The sequence below is a fragment of the Lepidochelys olivacea genome (genome assembly GCF_965140295.1).
Source record: "Lepidochelys olivacea isolate rLepOli2 genome assembly, chromosome: 26".
NCBI classification, from domain to species: domain Eukaryota; kingdom Metazoa; phylum Chordata; order Testudines; family Cheloniidae; genus Lepidochelys; species Lepidochelys olivacea.
The window spans coordinates 15,307,163-15,331,199 of NC_140436.1; the positions used below are offsets into that span (position 1 = coordinate 15,307,163).

Genomic DNA, 24,037 nt, shown 5'->3' on the forward strand with positions numbered 1-24,037 from the left:
CAGGCCCCGGCCCCTTTCCACTGTCCTCCCCACCGTCAAAATCTCCAAACCCTTTTCACACAGCTTCCTGACCCAGGGGGGACAGTAGCTGCTGGGCCCCATCCCCCACCTCAGCTGGCTTCCTCTGCAGCCCAGTACCCCCTGATCTGGGCGGAGTTTAACCCTCTCCCTGCCAAACACAGGGCAGGGGCCTGGAACCCCTTGTGGGTGTGTACAAGCAGGAGATGGGTGCTGGAGATAGATGGGCTCCTCCCCAGAGCGGGTCAGCGGCCCAGCAGTCCCCGCCCCTGCCAATGTGTCTGGGCCTACGGTCTGCCAGCAAGGCACCACCATTGTCCCACTCAGTGACTGGGCTGGATCTGGGTCCACACCAGCTCCACTCAGCAGCCTCAGCCCCGGGACATCTGCTCCCTGCAGTGCTGGCCTCTGGTCAGCTCCGCCTGCCAGGGCAGGGCATACCCTGCCCTGAGCCCTAGGAGCATTTTGTACCAGCTGGTGTCAGCCAGGCTGGGATGGGACACGGAGTGGGCAGAGCTCCCCCCACCCCGGAGAGTTTCCTCTCCAAGCTCAGCCGATGCCCCTCACCCCTGACTCACAGCCCCTGCTACTCCTGGGCCCCCCAGCTCTGCCGCTGCCCTCTGGGGGGGAGGCCCCAGCCTTAACCCTAAAGCACTAGCCCCGTGCACAGAACGAGCCTGCTGGGATGGGGGCTGCCCCCCAGGGGGGCTGGGTCTCCTGGACAGGTCTCTGGGTGGCCTGGGGCTGCCAGGGGGCAAAGCTTGGAGCCCATCGCTGGGGACCCAGTGCCTCCGTTCTGTGCGGGGCCGAGGGACCCGAACCCCGCTGGGTCCGCCCCGTCCCGGGGAGCTGGGCCCGGCCCGTGCCTCTTTAAAGGCCGCGGCGGGAGCTGGGCCCGCCCCTCGCACCTGCGGACCGGCCGGGCCGGGCTGGGCTGCAGGAAGCAGGAAGTTCGGGCTGAAACTTAGCGCACCAGGAAGCGGCCGGAGCGGAGCATGGTGAGTGCCCGGGATCGGGGGCCCGCCCCGATCTGCCCCGGCCTCCGATTCACACGGGGCTCCGGCGCCCGGAGGGGATGCGGAGTGACTCCGCGCGGGGAGGGGCCCGGGCCCGGGCCCGGCTCAGGAGCGGCGGCCGCGGGGGAGCGGACTGGAAACAGCGGCTGGCGGGGATCCCGCCTGGCTAACAACCCTCCAGGGCAGGGCAGCGACTTAACACCCCCCTCCCCCCATGCTGCGGAGAGAACCCAGGCGTCCTGGCTCCCAGCTGTGGCTCTGGTGGCTGCTGGGGGAAGGGGGGCACAGGCCAGGGTCCGGGTGACAGAGGGAGGAAGCGGGTGCTGCTGAGACAAGGGACCCGAACGGCGCGCTCGGCGCTGCAGGCTGCTCCCTGGGCCGTCTCCAAGGTGGCGGCTGGACGCGGCCGGGCAGGGGCTGGGCGCAGGTGGCGATTGCTGTGGGGAGGGGACTGGGTGCAGCCAGCGTAGAGAGGGGAAGCGGGCAGCCGGAATATTTTCCAGGAAGGGAATAGGGGCGGGGAGAGTCTGCAGCTTCTCAAAGGGGGCGCAGGAGCAGGGTCATTCCTGAGACCAGAGAGAACCCCCACCCCGACTTCCAAAGTAACAGGCTCCTGGCTGCGTCCCGTGCCAAGGCTCCCCATGGATCCACAGACTAGGAGCTGCATGCCCCCCTCTCTCTTCTCCCCGCCCCCTCCCCCTGGTGCTGGGTCTCATTATCAGCCCCTCCCCCTCCGCCCCCCCATCCCATCCCTGCAGAGCTGCCTAGAAAGAGGAAGCGGGCGGCCTAACGGTTCCTGCCGCACTCGGGGGACTCCAGACCCCAAGCCCTGTTCTGCACGCTGAGCCGGCCACGGTGGGGGACAGGGCCCCCTGAATTGCAGGGCTATTTTGGGGCCAGGGTGGGATGGGGGGAAGGGGGATGACTCAGTGGGCATTTGGGGGCAGCGCTGGCGGGTGGGGTGGATGGAGGCCAGGCTGGGTCTAAAAGGGGCCACAGACCCTGGGGGCTCCTGGCCTGAGCTGCCCGCTGTGTGGGGCTGCCGGGGGCTGGGAAGATGCAGGGGTCTGGGAAGGGGTCTGGGGGTTGGGGGGTCTTCAGGGGGTGCTTACCAAAGGACTGGTGCCTCTGAGGCCCCACTAGCCGTGATCCCCCACTGAGGGGGCAGAGGGCTCTGAGCTGTGGTCTGTCCATCTGAGCAGTCTCTGAGCAGCTGCAAAGCAAAGAGCAGAAGGCAAAAGATTAATGTGCCCAGGCTCGCTGGCACGTCCAGCCCCCTGCATCTGGGGTCACTAATTCACCTGAGTCGGGGGAGACGGGGTTAATGCCTGGCCCTGGCTGCGCAGAACACCCCAGTCCAGAGCACCTGGGGGAAGGGGGGAGCGGCCTGGGACCTGAAGGGTTAAGGGAAGGAGCTCGGGTGCCCCAAGTGTTGCCAAGGTGCCCTGGCAGTGGAGAGGTTTCCCTTAAAGGAGCCACACGGCGGGAATGGAGGGGGGCTCTGGCCCCTACCCTGTCTGCTTCCTCCTGGGGGGCCTGGGGTTCCACTCTCCAGGGGCTGGGGTGTCCCTCCTCCTCCCCCGTGTTGGAGCCATGTTGGCCACCTCTGGCCAGTCCTGGGTTAAAAACTGGGTCAGATTTGGGGGATCAGTGTCGGGCTAAATGCGGCAGGTGCTGGGGGTTGAGTGGGGGCCCGGAAAGGGGAGGTGGCGGTCGTGCTGCCAGCCAGGGCCAGTGTAACGGGGATTCTCTCTGCAGGCTGCTGGACTCAGACCCTGGGGCTCCCATGGGGCTCCCTCCGGCCCACGCTGGGCAGCACTGCCCTGGGCACTGGGCGGGCTCTGCTCCCCTGTGCCTGACGTACTTTGGGCGCTGGCCGCGGGCAGCGTTTCTGAGATTCCAGCCTGGGACCCACCCAGCCTGACACGCCTGGGTCTGACCAGCCCAGCCGCTTGGATCAGGCTCAGCAGGAGGGGGAGGAGACAATGGGGTGGCTCTGACCCTGTCCCCCCTGCGGGTCTCACAGGCTCAGGGGGTGCTCCCATCCTGGGACTGTCCCAGGCCCCTGGGTGCGCTGCGTTTGCTGGGTCTCTGCTCTGCGGGGGGCAGAGCACCCAGCAGGGCTTTGGAGACAGACCCCCCGCTCCACCCCTGCAGAGGGGTTTGCCCTGGGCCACACTGGGCTGGCCGTGTCACACCCGCTGCCCCCTGCAGGCAGAGGGCATAACTGCTGGGGGGAGATTGCTCGGACCGACCCGACCGGCTGGGTGAGTCCTGGAGACGTGACGCGCGCTGGAAGTTCCCTGTTGAGATTCCGCAGTGATAAGTGTGGGGGGTGGGGCAGCGCAATCACCCCGGGGGCTGCTCTGCCCCGTCGCCCAGAGAGCCCCCCCAGTGCCCAGTCCTGCCCTGTGGGACCTCCCTCAGCCTCTGTGCCTGCAACGCTGCCTCTGTGTCCCTCCTGGCCTTGGGCCAGGCACCCTCCTTCCCCGGCTCTCTCCTCTCCCTTCCTCATGCTGGCTGAGGTGTTGTGGTCCAGTGGTTAGAGCAGGGGTCTAGTAGCCAGGACACCTGCTTCTATTCCTGACGCTGAGAGGGGAGTGGGGATGCTGGGAGACAGGACTCCTGGGTTCTCTGCCCCTGCCTTTGTTACATCAGCTGCCTCAGTTTCCCCACATGATTGTTCTCCTGTAGTAGGCTTTGGGGCTCAAACGGAGTCTGTGAAGCATTCTGAGCTCCTCAGAGGTACAGGGCTGCAGCTGGACCCCAGAACCGGGGCGTTGCCCTGTGATCAGCAGCCCTTTAGCTTCTCGAGGGCCCTTCCCCCATTCGCCTTGGGGCCTCCCTTCTCTGGGCCCCCGAGGTTTTGCCCGGGCCACGTGTGCTGCTCCCGCAGCCGCTCTCCTGTTGACCCCTGGCGGGGGCTCTCCCTGCAGGAGGGCACCGGTGGCAGCGGGATGGCAACGGACCGGGTGAAGAACCTGCAGAGCGAGGTGGAGGGGGTGAAAAACATCATGTCTCAAAATGTGGAGCGGATCCTGGCGCGGGGCGAGAACCTGGACCACCTGCGGAACAAGACCGAGGACCTGGAGGCGACGGTGAGCCCTGGTTCGGGGAGGGGACCGGGGAGCAGCAGGCTGGGGGAGACCCCCATCCTGTGCTCGTGAGGTTCCTGGTTAGGTCATGGGGAGCAGGAGGGGGAACCTCAAGACTGGAGTTGATTTGCAGAGGGTGGCGACTGGAGCCTGATAGGGGGTTTGGGCAAAGGCCTGGATGCTGTTCTGGCCTGGCACCGGGTGCCCCTGGCTCTGGGGCCACCCAGACTAAGACAGGCCTGGGCACCGCCATGACCCCTGACCTCGCTCTGGGGGCTCCGGCTGCTGCCCCCACAGGCTCAGCTGGGCGTGGAAACGGCGCCGAGCAGGAGGCGGGGGGTGGGGGTGGTTCGGATCCTGCTGGTCCCTGCCCACGTGCATTGCACGACGCGCACTCTGGGGGGAGGGGCTGTTTGCTCAGCCGCTGATAAACCCTGGCAGCCAGCGAGACGCTGTCTCTGCCCTGCCCTTTGTCCCACGCTGGCATGGCTGATCGGAGGCTCTCAACCTGGTGCCCAGCATGGGCCGGTGCCAGCAGCTGCAAGCTTCCTCTAGGGGTCAGCTCTGGAATAACGTGCCCATAGCTCCCAGCACCGGCTTGGCTTGGCAGAGCGGAGCTGGGGCGGTGCCCGCATGTGGACCCGCCTGCCGGCATTGCTCATGCCTGCAGATCTGCCCACGTGAGCGAAAGCGGTGGAAGCCAGATTCCCATCCACCGTGTTAGAGAGCCCAGGCCCACTGCTGCCCTGGTGTAGCTGCAGCAAGAGGAAATGTCCTGGCGAACCCCACCGGTGCTGGCTCTGATGCAGCGAGCGCAGCCCAACGGGCGCGTCTGGTACCCCAGCACCAAACTGGGGTGGCCCATGTAGAGCTGGATTAAGGCCGGTGCTGGCCCGATCTACCAGCCCAGTGAGTCTGTGTCCAGCTGCAGCCTCGCCCTGAGGGGGTGCGGATGTCTCTCCCCCCGCCCCCCCATCCCTCTGGTTAGAGCTGCCCTCGGCAGGTGGGGGGCTGTCCAGCGGCCTAGGGCCAAGCCAGGCAGGGGCTGGAGGATCTGGGTCAGCGTGGTGCTAACCCCCCCGCCCCTCCGGCATCTCTTCCCAGTCTGAGCACTTCAAGACGACCTCGCAGAAGGTGGCCCGCAAGTACTGGTGGAAGAACGTCAAGATGATCGCCATCATCTGTGTCATTGTGGCCATCATCATCATCCTCATCATCCTGTTTGCCACCAACGTCATCCCCACATAGGCCACGCCCCCTCCCCGCAACCTCTTCCCCCACTCCACAGCTTCCCTGCCCCCACTGCCTGATGGTCGCTGGGGGGGCGATGCCTCCTGTCAGCCTTCTGAGTTTGCCCCTCCCTACGCCAGGAGGGGGAGGACACTTGTACTCTGACCCTCATTGCCCCCATGAAAGCTCCTTGGGGACTGTAGCCCCCTGAGGGGAACTCCCCTGCTCCCTCTGGCTCTGCCCAGCTTCCTTCCCCCAAAGCCTGTGTCACACCCTTTCCCGGGCACCCCCATCGGTGTTCCCAGGCTGGCAGAGCCAAGCTACGCGGGAGCAGCTCCCAACCCCCAGCTCGGCCCCGGGGGGCGGGGTTGTCCCCTCTGCCCAGTGCAGCTGCCTGTAGTCCAGCTGAGGGAGGAGGCACTCCTGGGCTGGGGTGAGGGGCTTGGATCTGGGGAATGCTTCCCCCCCACCATCACAGCCCGTGCCTCCTGTGGGGCAGAGCTGGGCGTGGGCAAGGGCTGCTCTGTCCTGACCTGGACGTGGCCCTGTGGGGAGCAATCTACCTTTTGCCTTAATAAATAATGAGAGAAGGGGATATCCCTGCAGGAGGGGGCGGGGGGATTTGTCAGCCACCTCTGCCTGTCCAGGCTGGGGGCTCATGGGCTTCACTCCCTAGGTTCTCATAGCTAACCCCTCCCATGGCACCCTGACAGTTGGTGCACCCCCTGTCCTGCCTGGAGGGGCAGGGTGCTCTTGGGGGTGCAGAAACCCCCTCTTGTCTGCAGGGGGAGACTCAGCCAAGGGGCGCAGCTGGGAGCTGGCGGGTGCTCTGTCGATTGGGGGAGCGGGGAAGGGTGAGCAGCCTCACCCTTGTTGCAGCCTCAACCCGCCCCAGCCTCCCCCACATGCCCTGAGTTTGGCTGTGTAGGTGGGTCTTACTTGCAGGCTCCCACGTCGGACCTGGGGGGGATCCCTGAGCTGAGCAGTGGAAATGAGCTTTGGAAGTAGTTTCAGAGCCGCCACCCCCCCCCCCCCCCGACCCTGGAGGGGGAGACCAAGTCTTCCTGATTTCCCCCCTCCCCACCCTCGCCCCCCCAGACGCAGGCTGCGCTCCCTGCAATAAATGTATTTATACCTCACCGGGGAGTAGCGATTTATTGGACGGAACCTACCTCCACCTCTGCTCTGTACCCTGTCTGCTGAGCCCCACTGGACTCTCTCCCACAGCACCCTCTGCTGGGAGAGGCTGGGACTGCACAGGCTGGCATTGTGCCTGGCCCGGGGCGTGGGAGGGGTGTTGGATGGTCCTTCATTCCAGGCTGTGACCAACTTGTAACCCTCAGCCCCTCACCCTCCGGGGCTGAGAGCGCAGGATGCTCGCCCGGCAGCCAGCCCTGCCCCCGGCTCTTTCCGGGGCCCCTCCCAGCTGAGGATCTGCCATGATGCACCCCCTGAAACTGAGGCATGGAAGTGGCTTGCCGAGGCCGTGCCAGAGCCAGAAAGAGAACCCAGGACTCCTGCCCATCTTTCCTGGCACAAACCTGGCAGCAGCTTGGTTGTGAGAGCTGGGTTAGAGCAGGGGGAGGACTAGGGGCTAGTGGCTGGGGCTAGCATGTGGGGCAGGGCCATCTGCTGCAGCCAATGGAGGGGGGATTACTGGGTGACTTCCTTCCCCCCCTCCCCCCTTATGCGCACACACAGGGAGAGGGGATGGGATCCCTGCCCCCTTGGCCAGGGCCCCTAGCACTAGAGCTTCAGGAGCCCTTTGCTGGCCTCCTGTCCACTCTGGGCTCAGCCACTAGGGGGCACTGTCACTGATCCCCATGCAGCACCCTCTGGGAGTCATTTCCAGACAATCCCCTGGCCACGAGCCATAGGTAACCAGATTCTGCTGAGCAGAGAGATGTGGCTGCCCCTCTGCCTCAGTTGGCTATTGGAGAATCCCCATTAGCACTATGGGGCTATGACACACAGGAGAGCAATCCTGATTCCACGCAGCAGAGGGCAGTAACAGCTGTTGGGGTTTTAATGTTTGATCAAGGGCTCGGATCCAATGGGGGATACTTAAAACAACCAAACAAATACAAGAATTAAACAAGCTCCTCCCAGAAGTAGCAACCCATTCAGCCAATGAGATACTAGCTTGAAGCAATTCCATCATTGGCACAAACTCCCATTGGCTGGTCAGAGATCTGGAGGGCTGGGTGCTTCTGTGAGCAGATTGACCCTTTTGTGGCTGGGCCATGCCCTCTGCTCCCCCGCCATGGCTCTGTTGTGTTTCACACCAGCATGTGTTACCATGTGGAACTCCCTGCCACAGGATGTCCCTGAGACCAGAAGCTCAGCAGTGTTTGAGGGCAGGCTGAAACATTGAGCTGGTGATAAGAGTTGCCAGGGGGACCTCAGAGACTTCTATCTTGTTACACTTCTGCCTCAGGATATGAGCTAGCCTCCGGCTGGTGGGATGTAGTAAAACCCCCTCCATAGGCAGGTGACGCCACAAAGGCCCTAGGCCAGGGGCTTTCCGCCTGTTCCTCAGCAGCAGCTGGAACTGGCTGCTGTGGGAGCCACGATACCAGGCAGGATCTGCTAGGGGGGCAGCTGGCTCCGGGGCTGGGCTTCCCCTCCTGGCTGGGGCTGTGGGAGCGCTGTGTTCCCCTACACAGCTGCCCAGGGCACTGAGATGCTGACTTCTGTGCCAGAGGCAGCCTGGGTGGGTGACACAGACAATTGCCTCAGTGTGTGGGGAACAGCTCGCATTCCCTGCTTGGGCCTCAGCTCTGGGCTGGTGCCACAGAGGCTGGGCTGAGGCCTGGCTCGATGGCTCAGGGAGGCAGGTGGTAGAGGGTGGGTTGGCAGCTCCTGGCCATGGGGAAAATGGTGGAAGCAACCGCAGCTGTGTGGGAACTGCCAGGTGGCTCCCAGCCTCAGGCGTTGGCTGCAGCTCCTCAGGGCTGGAGGGCCGGTCCCACGGGGTCCCTGCCAGGGCAGAGATGCAATGAGCCAGAGACTGGCATCAGCACTGTTCAGCTGGGTTTACTCCATTGCACCCCATCTCCGCTGGGTCTGCCTCCTTCAGTGCCCACACAATTCCCCCCCCACACCCCAAGATCTACACCCTCTGCAGCCCCAGCACTGGTCCCCGGCCTCCCCCAGCCGATCCATCCAGCATGGCCACCCCCATCATCCCTGAATCTACCCGCCCCCATTGCAGTTCAGTGGCGGATTTAGAGTTAGTGGGGCCCCGTGCTCAGCTTCATTGTTGGGGCCCCTCCTGGGGACCCAGCCAAGGAAAAGAACATTCGCTCTTATCTCCCCTCGCCCCCGTTTTTCATCCTTTTTTCCTTCCTCCTCCTCCTATAAGTAATAGGAAGTAAATGAAAATAAAGTGAGGGATCTTGACTGGTTTTGTCGTCGAACTTATTTTTCCACAGACCACTTGAAAATCGCTGAGGGTCTCAGCAGACCACTTCATGATCTTTCCAAATAGTGTTTGTGCCCTTAGCTGACTCGTGTGAAGCGCTTTGGAGAAGAGCCTTTTATAAAAAACAAATATGTAAAAAGTGATGGGGTGCGGGGTCTGGCCAGGACTTAGGGTGCAGGAGGGGGCTCGGGGCCGGGGGCGCAGGGTCTGGGAGGAAGTTAGGGTACAGGAGCAGGCTGGGGGTTGGGGTGCGGGGTCTAGCCAGGACTTAGGGTGCAGGAGGGGGCTCAGGGTTGGGGCAGGGGGTTGGGGTGTGGAGCGTTTACCTGGGGCAGCTCCGGTGTGGTGCGAGGGGTGCAGGTGGGGATGTGGGGGTGTGTGTGTGCAGGAGTCAGGGCTCGGGGTGTGTGAGGGGGTGCAGGGGTCAGGGCAGGGGGCTGGGGTCGTGGGGGTGCTCCCAGCCCCCTGCCCTGAGCAGCTCAGGGCAGGGGGCTGGTGGGGGTATGTGAAGGGGGAGTGGGGGGGCTCCGCCCTGCTCCGATTCCACCCTCTTCCCCAAGGCCCCGCCCCTGCCTCTTCTCCGCCTCCTCCCCCCACCGTGTTGCGGCCCTGTCCCTCCCCCGGAGAGACCTGAGCGCTGGCAAACAGCTGTTCCGTGGGGGCAGTGCTGGGAGGGGGAGGGGCAGGAGCACAGCACGCTCGGGGGGGGGGGCGGGGGAGGAGGCGGGAGAGGGGGAGCTTGGCTGCTGGTGGGGGCGGAGCCTGCAGCAGGAGCCGGCAGGACCAAGCTTCTACCCCCGCAGCTGCCCGGCCCTGGGGCTCCTTGTCACTGGGGGGCTGCATGCCAGGGCACCCTTGTGTTTCACTGTAAATCCGCCTCTGTTGCAGGTACACCCTGAAATGGGCAAAGTCCTGGTCACTTTGTTCAGAGCCCTTCCCCCCACATGCCAGTTACCCCAGCCACACCCCTGCCCCCCCAACTCTTCCCTGGGCCCAGGAGAAGGAAGCAGCTAACAACAGACTCCAATACCCCCACATTGAACCCACCCCCGGCAGGCTCCCCAGCCAGCTCGTCTGCCCTGCACACCCCATCCCATGCTGCGAGCCCTCGGGTGGGTTGGACACATTCTGGGCCTGGGCCAGCACCTGACACAGTGTGTGGCCTGACCGTTCCTTGTCACTCAGCCAGTGCTGCCTCGTGTGGAAATCTGCCGCCTGGAGCCCTCTTTCCCACAAAGATTCTCTGGGGAATGGGAGGGGGGCATGCTCGTCAGTGCCACCCGTAGACCAGGCCGCGCCATCAATCAGGTGCCACACACCCGAACTGCCACTGGCCTAGCCAGTGTCCAGCTCTTTCTACTATCATCAGCCCCTCCTGTGCCATGGAATCTGATCTACAGTGAACTAGTTACACAGTCAACATTAGGTTTCAGAGTTAACACGGGGGAGGAGAATGGGGCCCTCCACAGCCATCTGCAGACTAGCTGCATGTAGACTCAGGGACCCATGGCTGCATCAGTTCTGCCCAAGCCACCTTCTGCCGGCTCTTTACAGCACCACGGCTAGAGCCTTAATTACTGTGTAAGGAAAGCTGAGGCCTTGGCCCCAGCTCCCTGAGCCTGAGAGTGCTGGGCTGAGCCTGGCTCTAGACAAGCCGAGCACCAGTTCCCGCCCCACCCACCTTACCTGCGCTAAGCCCTAAGCCAGCACCCGCAGGAGCTGTGCAGCAACCATGTCACCACGGTGTTGAAGGGAAGCGTGCCAACTCCCCGGCCACCTCCCTGGCCCCTGGGAGCTGAGAGGCCTCGTTAGAGCCCACTTCCCATTAGGTAATTAAACGGTAAACAACCATCACGCTGGGGCAGGGCAACCCCAGGTGCAACAGCCTGAGGCTCAGTGGGTTTGGCATCAGTGACGGATTTGACCCCATCTCAGGAGTAACTGGGCCAAAGCCATGGGGCTGATGCCAACGTTCCTGACGTTGGCCCAGCGGGTTATGGGTGTTTGAACCCCCAGCTCCCACAATCCCCTGTGCCACCAGTGGGAACCCCGCATCACACAGCTGGTATCCTGCAATACATGGCAGCAGAGGTGAGCAATGCACCATGCGCTTATTGACCCCGCAGGCTGGTGTGACTGCCCCGCCGTGAATGCCCATTGGGTGGTACCCTGCAAAAGTGCCACTTCTGCTTGTCGGCAAGGCCTTAGTGCGTCCCCTGCAGCATGACCTGAGACATAAGTGCCCCCATGCTGCTGCATGCACCTCCTGTCTTCTGACACGGCCAGAGCTTCAGGGGGAGCGTACCGCACTGGGCGATTCTGGAAACATCCACCCATCTTCTCCTCCTGGTTTCTAGCAGTTGGAGGTTTAGGTCGCCCTGAGCATGGGGTTGCGGCTCTGACCATCCTGGCTAATAGCCATTGCGAGACCTAGCCTCCGTGAACTTATCTCATTCTTTTTTGAATCCAGTTATACTTTTGGCCTTCACAACATCCCCTGGCAAGGAGTTCCACAGATTAATTGTGCATTGTGTGAGGAAGTACTTCCTCTTGTTTGTATTAACCTGCAGCTTATTCATTTTATTGAGTGGCCCCTAGTTTTTGTATTATTGGACAAGGTAAATAAAACTCTCTTCTTTTGGAGATGGGGTGACCAGCACTGGACACAGGATTCCAGGGCTGGGCGCACCAGGGATTGATGTATGTGTTGGGGGGTGATAACTTCTGTTTTATTTTCTATCCCTGTGCTAGTAATTCCTAGTCATCTTTCTCATCACTGCTGGGAACTGAGCTGAAGTTCTATCCCCATGACTCCAGGTGCTCCTTCTTGAGCATCAACAGCTTGTTTAGACCCCATCTCTGTGGGGTTGGGATTGTTTCCCCCAATGGGCATTACTTTGCACCTAGAAATGTTGAATTTCAGCTGCCATTTTGTCCCCCCATCAGGGAGACCCCCCGTAACTCAGCTGTCTTGAACAATATTAGTTCATAGGCAAATGTTGTCACTTCACCAGTTACTCCCTTTTCTGGATCATTGATGAATTTGTTGAACAGCCCAGCCTGGCGCGGGGGGGACCGCGCTGTTCACTTCTCACCACTGGGAAAAGGGACCATTTAGTCCTGCCCTTTGTTCCCTGTCAAACAGCTACTGATCCAGGACCTTCCCTCTTTCCCCTAACTGCTTTGTGTCCTCCAAAGCCTTTAGTGAGGGACGTGGCCTGGCAGAGGCAAGGGGGAGCTGTTCGTGCAGTGAGACACCAGAAATTGACACCCCCTCGCCATGCGGCCAGGGCAGCCAGGTGGGGCAGCGGTGGCCTGTGACTGACATGCAGTGTTTCCTGTCTCTGCCACAAGCTGCGGAGGAGGCCACACACCCTGCCCTCCCCCCTGGGTGGACTTTACTCACCTTCCTGCTTCCCCCGTGCTGGCCTGGGAGTCCAGCGTTCACTTGGGTGCATGAAAAGAAAGTAACGAGCCAGCTGGAAACTGTGAGCAATTCCCAGGAGTGGCAATTAACTACAAAGCAGCATTTGCCAGCTGCTCCTCCCCAGAGCCACCATCAGTCTCTCTCCTAATGGATCCCTGCCCGTCTCTCTGCCCCCCTCGCAGCCTTCCCTTCCAAGCTCCCTTCCAACCTGCCGCCAGTGGGTCCCTGCTGCACCCAGCTTACACCGGGCATCTCAGGGAAGACTCCCCTTTGGGTTCATGACAGCTGAGCCCTGCATCCACTGCAAAAGACGCTGCAGGAGCAAATCAGGGCTGGGGGCTAAAGGTGAGGCTTGTCCGCTCCCCGAATTAGGCCTGTCTCGAGCTCCCATCCACAGATCTCCACGCAGTTCACTAAAGGAGGGGTCATTATCCCCATATTGCAGAAAGGGAAACTGAGGCACAGTGAGGGGTGGTGACTTGGCCAAGATCACCCAGCAGGGCAGCAGCAGACCCAGATATGGAACCCAGCCCAGGCACTGCCCTGCCCATTGCCCAGAGAAGTCCACCCCTGCGGGCTGCTGATCCGGCCCTTCCTGCCCTGCCAGAGTCACTCCAGAATAGATGTAGGAAAGGAGTGAAAGTGAAAAGTCTAGAAGGAAAGAGAGAGAGGCTGAGAGCCCAGCGCCCAATACTGCCCCCGGTGCGACTCCGGAGTGACCCAGTGTGGACCTTAGCGTGACTCCGGAGTGACACCGCCAGGACGGCAGGTGGAAGTGCGCTGCGGGCGGGGCTGAGCCGGCTCTTTCTTCCTGGGCAGGCGCTTCTCGTGGCCTGCCCCTCTCGGCTCCTCGCCCGCCAGGCTGCGCTGCGCTCCCCTCTCCGCTGTGGAGCAGGCTCGGAGGCGGCCGCCTGGGGTCCCGCGTCCGCAGCTGGGAAAACCCCGACTGCCCGGCAGCGCCCAGGGCCCCGGAGCAACTGGTGGGACGCTCCGGCGCGGGGCGCACGGGCAGCCCGGCGCAGCAGGACCCCGGGCAGAGCGGATCGGAGCTTCCCGAGAGCCGGCGCCATGGTGAGGGGCGCGGGTGGCCGCGGGCAGCAGTTTCGGTTTCTAGGCGCCTCCAGCGGGCGGGAGGGCGCGGGGACCCCGGCACCCTGCCCAGGGCCCTGCCCAGGGCCCTGCGTGGCCCCCCATCCACGGGGGTGGGCTGGGGCCGGGGCGCTTTGCGGGGTCACGGGTCCCCGGTCTGACCCCCGGGCGCTGGGGGGACGGGTGTACCGCGGGCCTGGGGGGAGAGATGGTGCTGTTCAATGCCTGATACCCCCCCCGCGCGAGTTCGGCGCCTCCCTCCGGCCCCGCATAACTGAGCTTTGTGCCCCCCTATATCGCCCCGTTTTCCTCCCTGCTTGTGGCAAGCCCAGCTGCTCTCCTGTCCCCTGCCCCGCCACAGGCTCCTTCCTGCCCAGCCCCAGCCCCCGCCCCGGGACCGGGTAAACCAGAAGCCAAATGGCACATCCTGATCCCAGCTCCAGGCAGCCCTGGTCTTTGTCTCCGCCTGCCCCAAATCAGTCTGCGAATTTGCAGATGACACTAAACTGGGAGGAGTGGTAGATACGCTGGAGGGCAGGGTTAGGATACAGAGGGACCTAGACAAATTAGAGGATTGGGCCAAAAGAAATCTGATGAGGTTCAATACGGATAAGTGCAGGGTCCTGCACTTAGGACGGAAGAACCCAATGCAGTGTGCCCTTGTTGCCAAGAAGGCTAATGGCATTTTGGGCTGTATAAGTAGGGGCATTGCCAGCAGATCGAGGGACGAGTGATCGTTCCCCTCTATTCGACATTGGTGAGGTCTCATCTGGAGTACTGTGTCCAGTTTTGGGCCCCACACTACAAGAAGGATGTGGAAAAATTGGAAAGAGTCCAGCGAAGGGCAACAAAACTGATTAGGGGACTGGAGCACATGACTTATGAGGAGAGGCTGAGGGAGCTGGGATTGTTTAGCCTGCAGAAGAGAAGAATGAGGGGGGATTTGATAGCTGCTTTCAACTACCTGAAAGGGGGTTCCAGAGAGGATGGCTCTAGACTGTTCTCAGTGGTACCAGATGACAGAACAAGGAGTAATGGTCTCAAGTTGCAGTGGGGGAGGTTTAGGTTGGATACTAGGAAAAACTTTTTCACCAGGAGGGTGGTGAAGCATTGGAATGTGTTACCTAGCGAGGTGGTGGAATCTCCTTCCTTAGAGATTTTCAAGGTCAGGCTTGACAAAGCCCTGGCTGGGATGATTTATTTGGGGACTGGTCCTGCTTTGAGCAGGGGGTTGGACTAGATGACCTCCTGAGGTCCCTTCCAACCCTGATAGTCTATGATTCTTAGCTTCCCTTGCAACCCCTTCTCTGGGGCCAGGAAGCCTGAGTGCGCCCCAGCTCTAGGGGTCAGGCCCCCTGGATCTCCCATAGTGACCCCCAACTGTTGGGGCAGGTCCTGGGGAGGCCTGTGGTTCTGTCTCACCCACTCTGATCCACGGGAGAAAGGGCCTTCAGAGGCCATGCTGGTGCATGTGACAGTTCCTACAGGGTTAATCTGCTTTGGCAGGCAGCCTGTCCTGGCCCCAGCCCCTCCAGGGGGAGATGAGGAAGGGCCTGTGACCCCTGTGCAGTGGGAGGGTCTACGAGGAGTGGGGTCTGGCAGCTTCCCTCTGAGGAAGGGCCGTTCTATTGCTCTGTACCCGCCTTGGTGCTCCGGATGTGGCATCGTGCGGCCAGACCTGGGTGAGCCAGCTGTGTGATGTGCACTAGCCAGGGATCTGGCCTGTGGACTCCAGCCTCCCTGTGCTGGGCTGTAAATACAGCACCCAGGTCTCTCGGAGGCACCTGCCCCCCTCCCTCCCAGGGAGTTTTGTGTTTGTCTGCAGGCTGCAGGGCCCGATCCTAGGAACCAGCAGGGCAGCTCATGCAAGCATGGGCGGCTCCACCAAACAGCCCAGGCTCAGCCCCCTGCCCCCACCCCGCTGCAAAAGGCAACAGGAAACCTCGCAGAGAGGCCCCCGTCTTGGTTTAGGCTCCAGGGCTCAGCCCCTCCTTCCTCCCACTGCAAAAGGCTCAGCTTTAGCCCCCGGCCGGCAGGGCGGTGGCAAACGGGATCCCAGGGCCTGGCCCTGGGGATGTGGGTAGATCACATGCTCCTGTGGCTGAGCAGCTTTGTTTCCTTTCATGGGGCAGAGAGGTCCTGGGCTGTGCGACCTGCCCTGCCGCACCCCACCCCTTCTCTGCGGCCTCCGTTGCTTCCACTTTCACAGGCTTTTGCTCCTCCCCAAGGGGCAGCCGTGTGCTGGCAGGGAGAGCCAGCCTCATCTGGGCAGGGGCATTTGCCATCTGCCATGCCCACCAGCGCTGTTAATCCCCCAGTGCCCAAGAGCCCTGACTGAGACCGGGGCTCCTTGGGGCTGGCCCCTTGCCAAAGAACAGGGAGGGACAGGAGCAAGCCGGCTGGCCCTGGCTGCCTCCTGGGGGGCTCAGCCCAGCCCAGGGTGGCTGGACGTCCCACTGGTGGGGGCTGGTGTGTGGTGTTTAAATTATTCAAGGCTCCCTGGGGACGTGCTGCTCTGAGCAGCCCAGTAGCCATCACAGGAGTTGGAGCTTTCCCACCAGACCGTGCTGGCAGGCAGGACTCCTGGGTTCTATTCCCAGCTCTGCCTCTCTGGGTGACTTCAGGCAAGTCCCTCCCCTGCTCTGGGCCTCGGTTTCCCCATGTGTGATGCAGGATCAGGATCCTGAGCCACTGCGGTGAGCCCTGTTAGATTGGGGGCCTGGTGTCAGTGCCAAGGGCTCTGAGCCTCATAAAGAGATTCACATAGTGGCCTGGCAGATCAGGGGTCGGGCTGGGCCTCAGGAGAACCAGCTGAATTCCTGGCTCTGCACAGATGCTGGTCCAGTCACTGAATTGCTCTGGGCCTCAGTTTCCCCATTTGTGAAAGAGGGATAACAGCCCTTTGTCTCTCTTCTCTGATGAGGCTGTCGGCTCTTGGGGGCTGTCTCTGTCTGAGCAGTACCTTATGGTGGGCTGCCTATCTCAGCTGGGGCCTCTAGCTGCTACCGTAATACCCCTAATAAAGCAACATCCACAGTGCCCGCCTGAGATCGGTGGGTTGGAGTTTGCTGTTAACCTGCGGGGGCAGTTTGACCTGGCTGCGAACCGCGGCTTGGCCCCAGCCAAGCGGGGAGCACGCACAATGAGATCGTCGGAGAGCAGGGTGGAGAAAGACCCTGCCTGACAAGAAGGAGGGTTCTGCCCACTGGCTGCTCGGAGCACCCACTCCCTGGGGGTTGTGGGGATTTATCTGTTGTTGTGCCCCATTGCAGGGAGGGGAGAAAGGTGGCTTATTCTCCCCCCCCCCCCCCGGGGCTCCTGGATCAGGCTGCCAGGGGCCCTTCTGCTCAGGGCAGGTTGTGCCCCTTCCCATCCCCTGGGCTGTGAGGGGTTGGCGCAGCTCTGCTGGGAGGACACCCCAGGGTGGGGGCTGCAGGACAGGGAGTCTCCAAGGAGCCAAGCACCTGCAGCAGCCTGGAAAGTCAGGCCCCAGGCACCCCAAGAAACCCAGGGCCCCCCAAAACTGATTCTCTCATTGGTATGTGGGCCTCTGACCCCCCTGCCCGGGGAATCCCACCTGCCTGTTTCAGCACGGGCTCAGCACATGTGATTAGCCGTATTTCCTCTCTGAGCTGCTCAGAAACCCCCTTTGTGCAAGGAGGATCCTTCTGTCTCAGCCCTTGCGGTGATCCAGATCTCCCCAGCCACCTCAGGGGCTGTTGCCACTCCATGGGAAGGGGTTGCAGTTGCTGTATGTATTCCAGTCACACCTAGAAACCCCACCCGAGATCAGGGCCCCCTTGTGCCGGGCACTGCCCAGACCCCGCCCGAGATCAGGGCCCCCTTGTGCCGGGCACTGCCCAGACCCCACCTGAGATCAGGGCCCCCTTGTGCCGGGCACTGCCCAGACCCCACCTGAGATCAGGGCCCCCTTGTGCCGGGCACTGCCCAGACCCCGCCCGAGATCAGGGCCCCCTTGTGCCAGGCGCTGCCCAGACCCCGCCCGAGATCAGGGCCCCCTTGTGCCGGGCGCTGCCCAGACCCCGCCCGAGATCAGGGCCCCCTTGTGCCGGGCGCTGCCCAGACCCCGCCCGAGATCAGGGCCCCCTTGTGCCGGGCACTGCCCAGACCCCGCCCGAGATCAGGGCCCCCTTGTGCCGGGCACTGCCCAGACCCCGCCCGAGATCAGGGCCCCCTTGTGCCGGGCACTGCCCAGACCCCGCCCGAGATCAGGGCCCCCTTGTGCCGGGCACTGCCCAGACCCCACCTGAGATCAGGGCCCCCTTGTGCCAGGCGCTGCCCAGACCCCACCTGAGATCAGGGCCCCCTTGTGCCGGGCACTGCCCAGACCCCGCCCGAGATCAGGGCCCCCTTGTGCCGGGTGCTGCCGAGACCCACAGAGACTCTCCGTGCCCCAAAGAGTTTGGTCTGATGGGATGGAAGGAGGAAGGATCCCATTACACATTGGGGTGCTGAGCCCCAGCCAGATGAAGTGACTGGTCTGCGGTCACATGGGGAGTCCACGGCAGGCCAGGAATTGAACCCCATCTTGTAGGTCCCAGCCCGAGGCCTTGGCCCTGGCCTAGCCCATGTTGGCAGTGCTGGAAAATCCCTACCCTGGTGACTTGTTTTTCCAGCTCTAACCGCCTCCAGGCATCAATCAAAGGAGCCTAGAACAAACAATAGTGACATGGCTGATTCCCGTAACCAAACCCGACCCCCCCCCGCCCCCCGGGCCACCCACTCGGCTCAGCCCCACTCCGGCTCAGAGACTGGGACGCGCTCCAGCAGCCGGATGTCCTGACACCTCGGGCCCCACAGGAAATGCTCCCCTGGCCCAGTGCTGGCACCAGGCCATGGCCTGTGAGAACAGGCTGGGACCAAAATACCCTGGGGTGTCTCTTTGGGCCCCCCAGACTCGTAGGGAGTGATGCTGGGGCAGGGGTGGGCAGGGGGAACCCTGAACGTTGTCTTCAACTGAGCAGAGCCGGCAGTGGGAGAGAGAGGCTGCGGGGGGAAATGAGCGCTGGGTTGGGATCAGCCATGGCTGGGTGAAGGGAGGGGGCACTGTCCCTGAACTACCCCAACAGCATGGGGGAATGCACCTCACAACCCCCTCATGCCTTACCCCAACTCCTCACCCCCCAATCCCTGCCCTCCATACCCCAACCCCCTCACGCTGTACCCCAACTCCTAACCCCCCAATCCCTGCCCTCCACACCCCAACCCCCTCACGCTGTACCCCAACTCCTCACCCCCCAATCCCTGCCCTCCACACCCCAACCTCCACACGCCGTACCCCAACTCCTAACCCCCCAATCCCTGCCCTCCACACCCCAACCTCCACACGCCGTACCCCAACTCCTAACCCCCCAATCCCTGCCCTCCACACCCCAAACTCCACACGCCGTACCCCAACTCCTCACCCCCCAATCCCTGCCCTCCACACTCCACACTCCATACCCCAACTCCTAACCCCTCGATCCCTGCCCTCCACACCCCAACCTCCACACGCCGTACCCCAACTCCTAACCCCCCAATCCCTGCCCTCCACACCCCAACCCCCACATGCAGTACCCCAACTCCTAACCCCCCAATCCCTGCCCTCCATACCCCAACCCCCACATGCCGTACCCCAACTCCTCACCCCCCAATCCCTGCCCTCCACACCCCAACCTCCACACTCCATACCCCAACTCCTAACCCCCCAATCCCTGCCCTCCATACCCCAACCCCCACATGTCGTACCCAAACTCCTAATCCTCCAATCCCTGCCCTCCACACCCCAACCCCACATGCCGTACCCAAACTCCTAATCCTCCAATCCCTGCCCTCCACACCCCAACCCCCTCACGCTGTACCCCAACTCCTCACCCCCCAATCCCTGCCCTCCATACCCCAACCCCCACATGCCGTACCCCAACTCCTCACCCCCCAATCCCTGCCCTCCACACCCCAACCCCCGGATGCTGTACCCCAACTCCTAACCCCCCAATCCCTGCCCTCCACACCCCAACCCCCTCACGCTGTACCCCAACTCCTAATTCTCCAATCCCTGCCCTCCACACCCCAACCCCAGCCCCCAGTGAGAGGGATATGTTAGCCCAGCCCTCCCCCCCCGCAGTGAGATGGGGAGGGGTGGCTGGCTGGGGGGCAGGCGACAGCCCCATGCCTGTTCACCTTGTGGGGGACTACGCAGCAGGTGGTAGGAGATGGGCATCTGTGGGGAGCTTTGAGCTTGAGGGTTGGGATGCTCAGAGCAGCAGGGTGTTTTGTGTGTTGTCATCTTCAGCATCCGTTACTGGGCCTTCGAGGGGCTGTGGACATGTGCATTGGCCATGCTGGGAGGAGTGGGGTCTGTTGGGTAGAGCGGGGGTGGGGCAGGGAGTTAGGACTCCTGGGTTCTGTTCCCAGCTCTGGGAGGGGAGTAGAGTTTAGTGGTTAGAGCAGGGAGGGCTGGGAGCCAGAACTCCTGGGTTCTATCCTCGGCTCTGGGCAGGGATGGGGGTGCAGTAGTCGCAGCAGTGGGGCTGGGCACACAGATCCCACCCTGCTCCATGCGGTATAGTGCCCCTTTGTGCTGCCTTGGGGTCAGCACTGACTGCAAGGGGACAGCACCGCATCCTGCAGCGTGCTGGGCATTTCCTGAAGGTCTCTCCTCCGAAGCCCAGCTGTTGCTGGTTGCGCTGAGATCTTAGCTTCCGGTCGCCGCATCCTGCAGTCGCTGAAGGATTTTTCCTCCCCTGTTCCCATTTCCTGCTGGAGTTGGCTCAGCAGACTCGCCCCACCCAGCTCGGGTGTCTCCACCCTTAGACTGGGGTCTGATCTGAGTCCTTTTACCTCTTTGTGGAAAGAATATTTCCCAGGGGGATTTGAATCCCGCCAGCCCAGGAGCCAGGAACATCACTCCAGGAATTGTGGAGGTCAGAGGGCATCCGCTTGTCTGCTCTGAGAATTTATTCTTTGTGGATATTTCCTGCTCTGGCCACCCGGTCCTCCATGAGCAGCCCTGGCCGGATGTGCCGGAGAGAGCGTGCTCTGATCAGCACTTCTCAGCCAGGGGCTGCACCCTCCCCAGCACAGAGCAAATAGGGCCTCTTGGGCAAGATGTGTCTCAGAGTTAAGGAGAAGTGAATCAAGAAAGAACATAAGTAACAGACACTATCTGGCCGTGGTCTCTGCAGCTGGCATGGCTCTGAGGGATTTGAAGGTGTAGGGCACACGAGACCACAGGCCTCACTAAATACAATATCCCGACCTATGGGGAAGAAGGAGCCCTCCCCCATCTACCCTTTGGCTTTCAAAATCATTCCCTCAAAGGACCACAAGGGAAGGCTGGTCTGGTCCCTAAGCCCCCTGTACAAACTGGTCCCTGGAGCAGCTGCTGTTGCTTGGGATTAACCCAGCTGTTGGCAAACAGTGGATCAAAGAGTGCCGGGGGGTGGGGTGGGTCTCCATCTATGGAGGGGCCAAGGCTGAGTGGCGCTGGGACCAGGTGCGCCAGGTTGTGACGACCGGAGTGGGGAGCTGCCACTGCCTGGGTGGGTGCAGAGTGGGCTCCCCCCGCCCCCCTCCTGCAGGGGGGTCCCAGTAGGAGATGAGGCTGGGGGTCACAGCGTGGCAGAGTTCAGGAAACAGTCGTTAAGTCATAGAACCAGTGAGCTCCCTCTAGCCCCCAGGACCTGCTCCTGCCGTCCTGAAGGCTCAAAGAGGCCCCCAATGTGCCTTTGGGTTTATCCCGCTGACCCTCTGCCCCCTCAGCTGGCCCAGACCACTGAAGCCCAGCCATCCTGTTGTCATGGGGTCCCCGGGCGATGCCCTGGAACTGCTCCCTAGGAAGCCAGGCAGGATTGTGGGGGAGCCTCCTCTCTGGGAGCAGCCTGTCTGCAGGACACACAGCTCACACATCTTCCACCTTCCTGGGTCTGACCTCGGAGCATTCAGCATCCTCTGCCCCTCCCTGCGCTTCCCCCAGAGAGTCCGCCCAGGCGGGGTCCTGGTGAAACCAGTGGGTCCTGCCCCCCAACTCCGCAGTCAGACGGGACTCTCAGCCAGCCAGTAAAACAGAGGTTTATTAGACGACAGGGACATGGTCTAACACAGAGCTTGTAGGTGCAGAGAACAGGACCCCTCAGCTGGGTCCATTTTGTGGGGCGGTGAGCCAGATAACCCCGTCTGCCCTTCACTCCATGTCCCTAGCCAGCCCCAAACTGAAACTCCCTCCAGCCCCTCCTCCTCTGGGCTTTGTCCCTTTCCCGGGCCAGGAGGGCACCTGATTCCTTTGTTCTCCAACCCCTTTAGTTCTCACCTTGCAGCGGGGAAGGGCCCAGGCCATTAGTTGCCAGGAAACAGGGTGTCGGCCATTCTCTGTGTCCAGACCCCTGCACACACCTGCCCTCTAGGGCTCTGCAACGATCATACACCCTTATCCCACCCCCTAGATACTTAAGAACCGCATAGGGGAAACTGAGGCACCCCCACAATATTCAGAGGAAACATTAAGAAATGTCCTGCTTCATCATGTATTTAACCCTGTCCTCCCTGCAGGTGGAGGAGAACCTGGAGCGATGCCAGAAGGAGACAGAGGAGGTGACTCAGATCATGCTGGTCAACTACTCCAAGGTGCTGGACCGGGAGGTCAAGCTCAGTGACCTGGACGACAGAGCAGATGAGCTCCGCAACATGGTGTGCTGGGGGGGAGGGAGCAGTGGGGCAGGGCACAATGGGGGGGAGGGGGCTGCTCGTGCACCATCACTTTCCTGGGGGTGCGAATCCAAGACCCATGGGTTTGCAAATGGGCTCCCACTGCTGGGCTAAAAGGAGAATTCCTGTTAGTAATATGGGCCCCATGATACACAGCTGCCCGGTTCCGACTCCGGCCAGCAGGGGGCAGTGATGTACCCGGCGTGACAAGTGGCGGCTGTACAGGGTTTGAGCGGAGGGAAGCTGAAGCCTGGGGTGAGTTCCTTGGGCCTGGGGGCGGGTCCCCGGCTGCCCCTTGACAGCTCTCGCTTTGCTTCCTCCTAGAGCTCCGCCTTCAGCAAGACGACAAAGACGGTGGCGCAGAAGAAGCGCTGGGAGAACAGGAAGTACAGGATAGTCCTGGCGGCGGTCGTGGTGCTCATGGCGTTAATCATCCTGGCCGTGGTTCTGTGGCTGTCGCTGCGCGGGGCCGGGAACCAGGCCGCCGGGAACCAGGCCGCCGAGAGCCGGGCCGCCACCACGCAGGGTGACTGAGGGAAGGAGACGACCCAGCGTCCTCTCTGCTAGGGACGCAGCTGCCCTGGGCTCAGTGCAATATGGACACAGCGCGCGGGGAGACTGCCGGGGCTGCCAGTGGAGCTGGGGATTTTCTTTAGCTATTTGGAAAGGCCCCTTTGGAGATGGGTCACAACACTAGGAAACAATATTGACAGCCCAGCTCCAGGGAGCAACCCTACAAAAACGACCCCCTAATGATCAGCCCAGGGCTCAAGAGCAACCCTACAATAACAAACCAATGTGTGCAGCCCAGTTCTGACATACAATCCCCCAATAACAACCCATTGGGATCAGCCCCAGCAACCCTACAATAACACCCGCAGTCCCTGGGAAGGGACCCTAGCAAGGGAGAAGGCCCCTGCGTTAGGTTTCCCAGCAGGTCAGGTAGATAAACGCTCACAAGTGCCTTAAGCTTTAGATAGACTACTGTAGGGTGGGGAGGAGAGGTTTGCAGACAGTTGTGCTTCATGAAGTGTATCGTGGGTGGTAGACCTGGTTTTAAGACCAGCCCCCAGATCTGTTTAAAGCTCTCGCTGCCCTGCGCCGCAGCCTTTCGCACCAGTCCCAGCACTGCTGAGGGCAGATCAGTAAAGACAGATTGTTTGTAAAATGTTCGTGTTTCTGGTATGGCTGCTGGGGAGGGACAAATGGAGGTGGACAGAGAGATGCACCCAGCAGCGATCCATGCCGAGGGGTGCCCGATCCCTTCCCATTGTTCCCCCAGCTCCCTGGCACCTCAGAGTCAAATCGGATCTCCAGGTTAAGCATCCTTTGTGCCCTTAATTATAACAGGGTTCAAAAAAGAACGAGATGAGTTCATGGAGGACAGGTCCATCAATGGCTATTAGCCAGGATGGGCAGGGATGGTGTCCCGAGCCTCTGTTTGCCAGAAGCTGGGAATGGGTGACAGGGGATGGGTCACTTGATAATTCCCTGTTCTGTTCACTCCCTCTGGGGCACCTGGCACTGGCCACTGTCGGCAGACAGGATACTGGGCTAGATGGACCTTTGGTCTGACCCAGTCTAGCCGCTCTTATGTTCTTAGAGTCAGACACAGACGCTCGCAGCGAGGGTGTGCTCGGAGCACGGTCGGCACGCTCCTTTGCCATCATGCCTATAACAAACTCGCCAGCAGTTACATTGTGGGTGGGCCAAGCCCATGGCTGAACGGCAATAGCCACTTGTGGTTTCCTGGTGCTCCTGGTCTGTCTCCAGCTGTAGTTTCATCCCATATGCAGATTAACTCTTTGGAGCAGAACAATGTGTATAGTAGGGGTGCTGAGAGCCAGTGAACCACACTGTAAACCCTGCACCCCCGGCACCTATGAGCAAGGCCCGTCTGTTGGCTCTGGGTCTGGACAGCGCCTGGCACAATGGGGTCTTGGTCCACGAGGGAGGCTCCGAGGTGCTACCGTAATACACCTAATAAATAACGTATGAGCGCCCAGCATGATGGGTCCTGGTCCAGGACTGGGGT

At 61.7% G+C, this 24,037-nt stretch overlaps 2 protein-coding genes across 3 annotated transcripts; both read left to right on the plus strand.

The window, feature by feature from the left end:
- The first annotated feature begins 863 nt into the window (after positions 1 to 863).
- Positions 864 to 6,498, plus strand: VAMP8 (vesicle associated membrane protein 8). 2 transcript variants are annotated; one of them, XM_084615054.1, is made up of 3 exons: positions 864 to 1,016; positions 3,971 to 4,132; positions 5,234 to 6,498. In XM_084615054.1, the coding sequence occupies exons 1-3, from the start codon at positions 1,014 to 1,016 to the stop codon at positions 5,375 to 5,377; spliced, it is 309 nt and encodes a 102-aa protein (XP_084471180.1). In that variant the 5' UTR covers positions 864 to 1,013; the 3' UTR covers positions 5,378 to 6,498. The 2 variants fall into 2 exon arrangements, with proteins under 2 accessions (XP_084471180.1, XP_084471181.1); XM_084615055.1 differs by lacking the exon at positions 864 to 1,016 and adding an exon at positions 1,786 to 1,889.
- A 6,486-nt stretch (positions 6,499 to 12,984) lies between these two features.
- On the plus strand, positions 12,985 to 23,170 carry VAMP5 (vesicle associated membrane protein 5). Its single transcript, XM_084615056.1, has 3 exons — positions 12,985 to 13,281; positions 21,847 to 21,984; positions 22,327 to 23,170. The coding sequence occupies exons 1-3, from the start codon at positions 13,279 to 13,281 to the stop codon at positions 22,534 to 22,536; spliced, it is 351 nt and encodes a 116-aa protein (XP_084471182.1). The 5' UTR covers positions 12,985 to 13,278; the 3' UTR covers positions 22,537 to 23,170.
- The last annotated feature ends 867 nt before the right edge of the window (positions 23,171 to 24,037 follow it).

Excerpts from the sequence above, each read along its gene's own strand:
- VAMP5 (XM_084615056.1), top strand. Across the intron at positions 21,985-22,326 it reads CAGATGAGCTCCGCAACATG|AGCTCCGCCTTCAGCAAGAC; the intron begins GTGTGCTGGGGG and ends GCTTCCTCCTAG.
- VAMP8 (XM_084615054.1), top strand. Across the intron at positions 4,133-5,233 it reads CCGAGGACCTGGAGGCGACG|TCTGAGCACTTCAAGACGAC; the intron begins GTGAGCCCTGGT and ends ATCTCTTCCCAG.